The sequence below is a fragment of the Sinohyriopsis cumingii genome, chromosome 1 (genome assembly GCF_028554795.1).
Source record: "Sinohyriopsis cumingii isolate HCF-2022 chromosome 1, ASM2855479v2, whole genome shotgun sequence".
NCBI classification, from domain to species: domain Eukaryota; kingdom Metazoa; phylum Mollusca; class Bivalvia; order Unionida; family Unionidae; genus Sinohyriopsis; species Sinohyriopsis cumingii.
This window is the reverse complement of record NC_142961.1, coordinates 55,485,636-55,497,994: the sequence shown is the minus strand read 5'-3', so window position 1 is coordinate 55,497,994 and position 12,359 is coordinate 55,485,636. Positions and strand designations below refer to the sequence as shown.

The 12,359-nt window shown below is 34.4% G+C and overlaps 1 protein-coding gene across 1 annotated transcript in view; it reads left to right on the top strand.

Moving 5' to 3' along the window:
• LOC149806898 (serine/threonine-protein kinase Nek8-like) overlaps window positions 1–12,359 on the top strand; it is a 60,664-nt gene that overhangs the window by 10,235 nt on the left and 38,070 nt on the right. The window contains exons 5-6 of the mRNA XM_089959277.1: window positions 4,666–4,715; window positions 11,483–11,564. Coding sequence (XP_089815403.1) covers window positions 4,666–4,715; window positions 11,483–11,564 — 132 coding nt within the window. The remainder of the gene's footprint in view (window positions 1–4,665; window positions 4,716–11,482; window positions 11,565–12,359) is intronic.

The following is a 12,359-nucleotide window of genomic DNA, read 5'->3' as shown; positions in this document are numbered from 1 at the left end:
CTTTACTTTCATAATAAGAAAGCTTACTGCTTTCCCAAGGGCACACTGAGGCAGCCAATGCTGCACCTTCTGAGCTACTCTGTCTCCCCTATTCTCAATGGATGGTAGTGTGATACATAGTGAAAAAATAGACAAGGGAGCACTTTCAGTAACAAATTTGTAATATTTGCACCTTACAATAAATCACTGGATTAAAATTTGTATTATTTTTTATGTTCAGAATCTGATTTTTAGCTCACCTGACCAAGACATGGTATGGCTCTATTTCCATTATCTAGTGCTTAATGTCTGCCATAAATCTGTCTTTCAACATTTGTTTGTGAACCCTCAAAATGCTTAATTTCTGGTTAAATTTCAATTAGACCTGGTATGTAAGCTTGTATGATCAAGATGTACTATGACTGAAATGTTTTTTTATGTGGTGTTGAGGAAACAACATGCTGTCTGATGCAGACATCTGATTGAAATGGGTGCTTCTTTGTGCTTGAGAAATGAAACAGTCCAAATACACCAGTTTTAGCAGATGTTAAAACTGGAAATGAATTTTGCTGGAGTGAATTAAATGGATTATTAAATATTTAAAAAAGCACTAGGCAGAAGCTCTGAGGTAGTTTTTTTCCAGTTTATATCAGTAGTACATTTAAATTATTATAATAATTTGATATAACTATAAGACCAGGTTACAAAATACCATAAAGTATTATCATAATTTAATATAATTATATTAAAAGACCAGTGTGCAAAATACCAATAAATTATTATAATAATTTGATATAATTATAAGACCAGTTTGCAAAATATCAATAAATTATTACATCTTATGGATGAAGGGGTTTTTACTCTAAAGGAAAAAAACAGTGTGCGAATTTACTACAAATACACTGTAGACTATAGGCAAAACAAAAATGGGTTTAGCAAAATTAAACTATTGTTTTGTATCTCTTATGCAAACCAGTAAATGTATGTAAGTATAAGGAATTTATTGACATATAATTATGAGCAAGAAGAGATTTTTATTTAATAAGAACATATTCCTTGTAAACACCTTATCCCAGTTTGTAAATTTATTTGCAGAGAATTATGGTTAAAACATCTATTTTGAACCCAACAGGCTTTCTTTCTGAATACTTCCAGATTTAATTCCTAAGAACAAAGAAACCCATGGAAAACTTGTTTCAGTTTATGTGTGAATTTGCATTGACAAGCTGACATGTCAGCTACCAGTGAGATTGATATTAGGCACACTTCATACATGCCAATCATTATGCTTCTGGAGTAAACTTTACACTCTTTTTCATCAAATTATGTCCTACTCTTGCCTATATATGGATTATGCTTTTTTGGTACATTGAAAAATAAAAATAAAGAAGTATGAAGTTGTTTTTGACATTTTTAAGAAAATCTCTTTAATTTCACTCATATAAGTTTGAGAATAGTCTTTAAAAGATGACTGCTGAATAAGAGTAGCATAAGAGTACTTATTTGTTATTTATAGCAACTGTACATGACCCATTTCCAAATAAACAGATGGCCCTCTTCAAATATGAACTTTGTCTCATAGATTCATTATGTTGATAAGCTTGTTGGTCAGCAGACCAGTCTTTACATTTAAAGAAAAAAGCACCAGCTGTTTAGTTAAACGCTTTACGGTGTGAGTTGTGGATTGTATATGATGGAAAATGTTAGAGCAGATGGTTCTTTTCAAACTTCAAAACATGTCAGATCAGAAAAGGGACAAATTACTACCACTTTACAAACTCTATAAGAAGAATATGAGAGTAATGTAATACAGTGCTCTTTCTGAGCACATAGTCATGCTCATTACAAAATTCTAGTTCGTGATCATTCAGCACAAGTTACACATATAGCTTTGATCAAGTAAGTGTTGAATATAAATAATTTTTCAGTATATTTTGTATTTTTATTCTGTTTCTAATCCATATGGATTTTGCCCTTTGTGACGATAATTTTGACAAGCTGCAGAACCAGGTTAGTAGCCAAACTAAAGGTAACTTTTTCATATGTGCTGTAATTCTGGCATGTAATAAATAGATTACACTATGCCCAATTTATCCTTTTTTTGCAACTTATAATAGCAATAATTACACTTATACCCATGGGGTTAGCACTTGGGCCTCTTGTTTCAATGCTCACATTCCTGTTTCACATCAGTAAGTGTGGTATCTCAACTTTTTTAAAATTTTGAGCGTTCTCAGAAGTGAAATAAGAATTTTGTCAACTTTAGTAATGATTTCAGTTTTTTTCTTTTCTAGTCAATGAGGAAGAATAATCACATTTATTTATATAGAAAAAAAACTTTGTATAACTTTGGTTGCAAGAATACAAAAAAGCAAGATTTCATAGGTCCTTGTGCTGGTATGATGAATCAGATGATTGGTTTTTGATTGATATAATTGTCTAAAGTGATTATCACTTTCAGATACATAATTATGATGATGAAAATTACTCTTTTACATTGAATTCAGACTTCAGTTTGCTTAGTCTCAGCTAAAGGAGCTTGATGTGACAAAATTAACCAAGATCTGTTTCCTTTTGACCCGTCAGAGCAGGTGATAATTTTCTATTCTGAAATGATCGTCATTAGACTTTTCCTGGACAAATATTATGACTATTTGAAGCGAAGCTTTATTTGTGCATTTAGAAAGATTGTGTATTGCAGTCTTGGATATTGTGGAGTCATGTAGAAGGATTGTGTATTTGTAGTCTTGGATATTGTAGAGTCCCATAAAAGGATTGTGTATTTGCAGTCTTGGATATTGTGGATCATGTAAAAGGATTGTGTATTTGCAGTCTTGGATATTGTGGATCATGTAAAAGGATTGTGTATTTGCAGTCTTGGATATTGTGGAGTCATGTAAACGGATTGTGTATTTGCAGTCTTGGATATGGTGGAGTCATGTAAAAGGATTGTGTATTGGCAGTCTTGGATATGGTGGAGTCATGTAGAAGGATAATGTATTGCAGTCTTGGATATTGAGGAATCATGTAAAAGGATTGTGTATTTGCAGTCTTGGATATGGTGGAGTCACATGAAAGGATTGTGTATTGGCAGTCTTGGATATGGTGGAGTCATGTAAAAGGATTGTGTATTTGCAGTCTTGGATATTGTGGAGTCATGTAGAAGGATAATGTATTGCAGTCTTGGATATTGAGGAGTCATGTAGAAGGATTGTGTATTTGCAGTCTTGGATATGGTGGAGTCACATGAAAGGATTGTGTATTGGCAGTCTTGGATATGGTGGAGTCATGTAAAAGGATTGTGTATTTGCAGTCTTGGATATTGTGGAGTCATGTAGAAGGATAATGTATTGCAGTCTTGGATATTGAGGAGTCATGTAGAAGGATTGTGTATTTGCAGTCTTGGATATGGTGGAGTCATGTAAAAGGATTGTGTATTGGCAGTCTTGGATATGGTGGAGTCATGTAAAAGGATTGTGTATTTGCAGTCTTGGATATGGTGGAGTCACATGAAAGGATTTTGTATTAGCAGTCTTGGAAATTGTGGAGTCATGTAAAAGGATTGTGTATTGGCAGTCTTGGATGATGGAGTGACATGTAGAATGATTGTGTATTGCAGACTTGGATGATGTGGTATCATGTACACTGCTTGTGTATTGCAGACTTGGATGATATATCATGTACAGTGGTTGTGTATTGCAGCCTTGGATAGTGTGGTATCATGTATAATGATTGTGTTGCAGTCTTGGATGATGTGGTATCATGTACACTGATTGTGTTGGAGTCTTGGATGATGTGGTATTATGTACAATGATTGTGTATTGCAGTCTTGGATGATGTGGTATCATGTACAATGATTGTTTTTTGCAGTCTTGGATAATGTGGTATCATGTACAGTGATTGTGTATTGCACACTTGGATGATGTGGTATCATGTACAATGATTGTTTTTTGCAGTCTTGGATAATGTGGTACACCCATTCAATGCCTTTCACTATCATTTGAGTCTTTTTTTTTCTTCTTGTCTGCTTCCAAACAAAAACAATTAAGCATAATTTACCAATATAAAAAAATTGATAATTGATATTAATTTTGGTTTTATTTAGCCAGCCATAATCAGTACTGAAACATTGTTCATGTCTTTGTAAAGACAATGGATATAACAAGATATCAGAAGACCAGTATAGTTCAGTGCTGTAACCACAGAATGATACGTTAAGATATCAGAAGACCAGTATAGTTCAGTACTGTAACCACAGAATGATATGTCAAGATATCAGAAGACCAGTATAGTTCAGTACTGTAACCACAGAATGATACATCAAGATATCAGAAGACCAGTATAGTTCAGTACTGTAACCACAGAATGATACGTCAAGATATCAGAAGACCAGTATAGTTCAGTACTGCAACCACAGAATGATACATCAAGATATCAGAAGACCAGTATAGTTCAGTACTGCAACTACAGAATGATACGTCAAGATATCAGAAGACCAGTATAGTTCAGTACTGTAACCACAGAATGATACGTCAAGATATCAGAAGACCAGTATAGTTCAGCACTGCAACCACAGAATGATACATAAAGATACAAAAGGCAAGAAACAATATTTTTAATTCATACTAGTGGGGCATTAAGCTTCTTGAGAGACTTTTTTAAATTACAGATTAATTTTCATTTCAGGTGGTTGGTACACCCTGTTACATTTCTCCAGAACTATGTGAAGGAAAACCGTATCCTAAAATTCATACACAAACTCACAAAGATAAAGTAACTTAACAATGACAGTGGTCATGTATGAAAATGTCACATTTCAAATGTGTCCTAAAACTGAGATTTTGACTTTGACCCATGTGTACTGACCAGTCATTGGAACTACACAAATGTTTTCTCTGTAGACAGGTGGTCTTTATACACAGGTAAGATACATGCAAGGTGATTTAAAAGAAAAGAAAAAAATATATATTTAGATAGATCTAAATATCTTGCTAGGAAGATACCTGTAATAAGGTGCAGTTATTTACATCAATTAACCAGCTGCTGTTATGTTTTTTTTAAAGTGCAGGGGATAAAAGATAATGTAGACATACACCCCTCATATGTTCATACATAATCAGTCATAACTTACAGTAAATGAGGATCCAAGGGACTGTCATTGAAAATAAATTATTACTGGTAGCTTTGAGCAAATTATCATTATATGCAGGCCTACTACATTAGAAGTTTCAAGGAGACTAACAATTAGTGGCCACTGGACAGGTGGTTGTTATGTACATGTGGTCACTAGATCAGTTTTGTCTCTCTTAAGATAGCCATGTCATTTGCAATTAAAAGACACATGCCTTTTAAGAGGGATGGTTTATTACAATGGGGACAACATTTGTAATGTATGTTACTCTGGTACAGAATGAGTTGGCTTCTAATCTTAGGGTTGCCTCTCCAGAGGGGAATTATTAGAAGTGGACATACTTTAGTTAGCTCTTGCTTTCTGGATTTTTTCAACTCGCCAGTATGAAGTACGTGAGAGCTTGTGCTATGACCCTGGCATAACAATTTGTACTTTTACAAAACTTGTTTGTAAAGGCAGATGATGTTTTGGTTCTATGTTATGGACCTCTCTAAATAGTCAACTGTTTTTTGATCTTGAAAACTGGTTAATCCAGATATTATTTAAAGTGTGAACAACTATTTCTAAAACTAATTATACAAGTTTGTTGAATTAAGAGTCAGTTTTGTGTTTCACAGTCATACATAAAATATCAGTTAGTTGTGAAATTAGTGTTTTATCTTGGTACATAAATCAAATTAAGATTAGTGATCTTTTTAAGAGACAGTGATGATTTAATTTATAGGATGGGTTAAAAGTATGCAGGATACAGTGGTCTTGTGTAGGACATGACTTTGGGAAAGAACACCATATACCTCATTTTATGATTTTGTTGATTTGTGCACTAAATTAAATTTTGTAATAATAATAATAATAATGATAATAATGATAATAATAATACTGATGGTGCATATGATGATAATTGGATTTTGGTGCATGGTATTTGTTCAGAAACCAAATTTGAAACTTGACCCTGCAGACAGGTCACCTGTATACAAAAGCCATTTTGGCTTTTTCCTTTTTGTGGCTGCTTTTGACATGTGAGACTATAGATGATCTTGAATGTTCTAAGCCTTCTGAAAACTTTCTGTTGTTAAAAACACCACAGTGAAATGAAGGCATGGAATGTAAATTATTGGTTTGAACTTGTATCACTGCCTTCCTGTTTAAAGGGTTGTTTCATATTGTTACACTTGTGTGCACACACACACACAAACACACATCAGTCACCCAGACTGGTGTCAATATATGCCATGGAAATAATAACATAATTGTTGTTATTGTCATTATTGTTATTATTATTCAGGCAGTTGGCATAATTTCTTATTCAGATTTATCATTTATCTTTTTTTTTTGTGGAAAAGGATTTCATTCATTGATTTCTTCAAGCTTTCCCTCCATTTTTCATGTAATTTATGTTTTGTTCATTTATACAGTAAGGATGTAGCTGCATGTGTATTGCAGCTGGAGTCAGCTTTATTAGGAGTAACACACCTGATCCAGAAAGTGTGATCCCAATGATTGTCAGGCTTTTTTGTTCACAGATTTGTGACACCTTTAAAGTTGGAACTGTTCCCATTATGTATGTACTATCAAATGTGCAGGAGTTTTCATATTTTTTGTGTTCTTGCAGACTTTGGCATAGCAGTTATTGGAAATTTTGTACCTGAAGAATATCTTATTTAAAATGGTGACTGTAGTGTTGTCTGCATATATTTTTGGATTATAAAGAATAACCAAATGATTAACATTTTCATATCAAGCATGTGTGAATATCTGGTGTGTAGACTCATTTTTTTCAGACCAGGTCAGATTTAATTAACTAAAGCAAAATTGGGAGAAAAATATGTTCAATATTAATTTTTTTCTGATGATTAAATTTATTATGATCACCATTACATCCCTCCCCCTGCCCCCATAGGAAGAGGTATATAAAAATGTAGGTTTACTATGAGTATTTACCCCACTAATGAATTTCTCAGAATTATTGTGACTTTGCTCAAATTCTTAAAACAATAATGGAGAGCTTTGCCAATTTAAAGTTATATGGATGAACTGACTTGATTATGGCAACTATAAGCAAGATAAGACATGTTCTTTGACTGATTGATTCGAGTATGGTGATTATATGTAGAAAAGGACATGTTTATTGACAGATTGACTTGAGTATTGTGGCTATAAGCAAGATAAGACATGTTTAATGGATGACTGACTTGAGTCTGTGTCTTTAATCAAGATATGACTTGTTTATTGATTCATTGACTTGAGTATAGTGACTATAAGCAAGATAGGGCATGTTTATTGACAGGTTGACTTGAGTATGGTGGCCATAAGCAAAATAAGACAACATGTTTATACATAAATTCACTTGCATGACTTTACCTAAATAATTCTTGGGAATGCACAGACTTCATCTGCATTGTTGATATGCTTGAGCTTAAGCAGTAAAAATAAAAACATTGTTATGAAACGTCTGGCTATTGACCATGGAAAGCAGGTGACCCCTTTAATTCATCACTTCTGTACTGGAAATTTTGGGGATATGTCTGAGAATTGGAATGGCTGTTGAGACTAGGTGACTATTATAAAACGGTGACCATTAGGGCAGATTTGACTTCAGATGTTGAGACTAGGTGACTATTATATAACGGTGACCATTAGGGCAGACTTGACTTTAGATGTTGAGACTAGGTGACTATTATATAATGGTGACCATTAGGGCAGATTTGACTTCAGATGTTGAGACTAGGTGATTATTATAAAACGGTGACCATTAGGGCAGATTTGACTTCAGATGTTGAGACTAGGTGACTATTATATAATGGTGACCATTAGGACAGATTTCACTTCAGATTCACAGAAAGTTATTTCTCCAGATGTAATTCCAGGGATCATCCTGGGCTTCGCCAATGTCACAAATTGCGATTTGTTTCCTTATTGGCTACAAAATATGCCATCTGCTGATTTTTTTGCAACAATCTTTTTGGTTGTATAATTTGTACATACAATCATAGATTTGGAGTGGAGATATTCAAAGGGGCCATGAAAGGAAGCCACGAACTTGAACACACAATGCACTGAAATCTATCTGTAACTTAAACAAACCCTTTGTTCATATTGACAAACTCATATTTACAGTGCATTGTTACATCATAATTCGCTTATGTTGACATCTGGCCTGAGTACTGTGTGCTGTGATACACTTAGTCATGCTACCAGACTATACCTACAATCAACCAACCTCTGAAGACGTGAACAGAAACAGCTGCAATTAATTGAATGACAGCTAATCCTTCTGTTGTTTTATTAGATGTGCCAATAAAATAGTTTTGCTGAAACTTAAGAGAAAACTGATCATCTTTGAAATTCTGACTGCTTTGTATAAATACAAAGCAAATGGAAAAAAATCTCAATCAGAATTATATACTGTCAGCAGTGCAACTTGATCATGGGTAAACATAAGTTAGACTGCGTGTTCATCGTCTCCTCCTCAGAGTAAGTTAACAAAATTAAGAGCATTTGGATTTAGTGCAAATTCATCAGACAACACAATCACTGAAAAAGATGTTATACTTGACAGTCCGACATCATCTATCTGTAGTGATGGTAGTAATGCTTCAAGTACACCACATCATGATAAACGGGTCAAAAGTTTCCAAAAATTTCTCAACAACTGAAAACTGAGATATAATACAGAATTAAAGCAGATGTTCTGTTATATATGTATCAAGGCACAAGTCATCAATTCATTTACAACTGGTTGTGATATCTTGAAGAAGAAGTGTGCCACCAAACAGGAATTCAGGTGGGGTAAATAAGATATGGTAATTTTGCATACTTCTACTTTTGCCATCAATCCCATGTTACGAATCCAGGGACTTAAACTACGCAACAAGAAATAGCAAAACAAACAAGTTTTGCATAATTGAAAATAATTTCTAAAAATAGAGGAGTAAAAGAATTAAATTAACTTACAGCATGGTGAATGAATTCCTTATTTCCTAACAGTCCTTTCAATTCCAATAATTCCAAGAAATCTGAATACATTCCAACATAAAATGTCCCTTCTGTGTTGAAGTTTCAAGTGTACAGAAAGGTTTCCAAAGAATTCAAATAGTCGTTGACTAAAATTTAGTTAATACCGATCAGTTATTCTAGATTTTCATGCAAAAATATATCTTTTCAAAACACAGGTTGGGAGATTGAATCCGAAAACATGCAGATTGGGACCTACCATGGAGAAGTTATTTGATGCATATTTAAGCATCATTTTCACTAAATATTCATGGATTTTTCCTGTCCAATACAAGTGAAATTCTCAAAAGACAAACTGTTTCTCCCTGTGGAGTGTGTTATCCTCCCCCCAACTTGCCCCCATTTCATATTCTGGTAAGCTGTGCCCAAACTGCACAATAGCAAAAGGTCTGATTCAAGCCTCTTCAACATCCTTCAAAGAAACTGCCTGTTCTACAGTGAGTGAAAGCACTAGTAATTGATTGACAAATAAACAATTCCCTTTTCTGGTTATAACTAACAATGCCTAAAATGGGTGTGAATTTATGTTAACAGTTCAAATGTGGTCTCAAGCTACCATACATGTGATAACTATTTCCCCCATTTTATATCCCACCTTATTTCCTTATTGTTAACTTGTATATGCATATAACAGTGCTTACTAAATAATATATTTATTCCGAATTATTGGGTGGGGGGGCACATATGCTCTGTGATATGTTTCTTTGTTCATTCTTTTTTTTTATTGATGGTAATTAATGTTTATATTTACAGTACATTAATGCCAGGTGTTGACTCATGTAAGTTTCATTGGTGGGAATGGCAATCCTAGTTTGCTTTGTCGAGAGAAAAATCTACAGCATTCGGTGATCATTCTTGGGATTGCAATTCACTACAAGAAAAGCATTTAAACCGCGGCAAAAATAAATTTCCGAACTCCCAGTTGACGGAGATGTACTTTGTGAAGCTAGCCACAAAAGGGGGTGGGGCATTTAATTCCTGAATGCATGAAATCGATGGTCGCATTATATAATGATAATAATAATGAGGACTTTGTATAGCGCCTAACCTTTAGAAGCTCTAAGTGCTTTACAGCATTAGACAACACCTATAAGATAAAAACATAATGATATGATTATAAAAACAAACAGCATGAAATTAGAAAATATGTTACTTATCTTACATTGCAAAGTACAATCATAGGGTTTTAGTATTAAAATGTCATTAACTAAAGTTTCTTAGAAAACTTTCATTTGGAAAATAATATATGTACTATAGATTTGCCTAACTCATTCGGCCCTGGAGGTGTTTGTTGTTCTGGCTGAAATGCGTGTAGGAAAGACATTTTGGGGGCTGTTTCTGAATACATCCTAATACATCAACTTTCAGCAGATTTTCCATTAACCTAATGTCTAGTTGTATTAGAAACATCCTTTTCCATTAGTTATTTTGCTTGCGCATGAGCAGAAGGGTAACAGTTGAAGTTCTTTTTTTTTTTTTGCCTAATGGACCCATCATTTTTGCATGGAGACCACTCTTTATTCCAAATGCCAACTTATCCAAGTTTTTGCAAAGGTTCATCTGTCTGCATGCAGTTCAGACAGGTCTGCCTTAGATCTGAGGCCAAAAGATCAAAATCCTGACACAAAATCGGATTCTGACCACGAGCAAATTTTGGGTGGAAAAAAACGGGTTCAAAAAGTGAGGTTTTTCCCTCTGTATTTTGTAGTGCAACTAGAAAATCCAGATTATTTGGTATCGTTGTAGAGCTATATCTGTCTGCTTTTTTGTAATGCCACCCACTTTGGTGTATCTTAAATGACCTTGATGCTGCAGAGCTTGGAAGTAGGGTACAGCCTCATCACGCCTGCAGGTGGGATTGGGGCTGAATGAGTTAATACCTGATGTTTCTATTTAAAAAAAGAGAGAAACTATAGATTCAGGAAAGTAGATATTTTACATTTGATAATGCATTTATTTCAGGTGACAGTAGTCATACGTATGCACTAAAGGTGATGCGGGATGCAAAGACCATGGAAGTAGTGCAAAAATAATAATGTAACGATTTATTTTGTAATATTATGGCTGTATTGCTTGTTGTCAATAAAATAATAACTATCCCATGTTTTTCAATTTTCATTGCCTATTTCATTAATAGACTTGGAAAAATATTCACTACTTGTTATGGTGACATTTTTTGGAAAATTGGCGACAAAATATTGAGGTTGGCAAGATTTTTGGCGACAACTTTTTAAAACCCAGGACCATCCCTGAAGTCATTAAGTGTCCACTGCAGATCATCTTTTTCATATTGAATTCATATAACGTATATGTATATAAAGAAATGTGTCCACCATTGTGACCTTGACTTGTACTCAGATACAACCAGAAGAGTGATATCTGGGCCCTGGGTTGTGTGCTGTATGAGCTGGCCAGTCTGAAGAGAGCATTTGAAGCAGCTGTGAGTATTGTCTGAAGAGAGCATTTGAAGCAGCTGTGAGTATTGTCTGAAGAGAGCATTTGAAGCAGCTGTGAGTACTGTCTGAAGATAGCATTTGAAGCAGCTGTGAGTATTGTTTGAAGAGAGCATTTGAAGCAGCTGTGAGCATTGTCTCAAGAGAGCATTTGAAGCAGCTGTGAGTATTGTGAGCAGTTAGGGCATTTGATTTATACATCCATGAAATTAGATTGTAAAAGTAAATATTACACCACTAGGATTCATTCATTTGCATTGAAAGAATTTTAGAGTTCTCTCTTGAGATGGTGTAGACAAAAGAATTTATTATTTCTCCTCACTAAATCTAGGAAAGGATAATTGTTGGTTAAAATAATGTCTTGAGGAAATGTTTAATTGTCATTTTTGTCATGACATGTGCGGAGGTGGGTGGGGGTAGACTCAACTTCTCATTTGTTTTTAGCTGTACTGGTTTGTGGCCAGTAGAACATATGCATATGTTGTTTGTCCCTCCCTCCATCCATCCATCTATCCATCCCTCCCTCTATCCCTCCATCCATTCATCCATCTATCATAAATTAAAATGGTGTACTTTGAACATCCAATATGACCATATTGAAAATATTTTTAATGATGTTCTCCTGAACAGATTGTTATATTGACATGGCGTTTTCACTACAGGACATTTTATGGCATGTGAGTGGTCCAAAATGAAAATAATACCAATCTAATGTCTTATCTTGTTATCACTACTCATCTTTTACTAGGGGCCCCGAGTGGCCGAGTGGTCTAAAGCGCTCT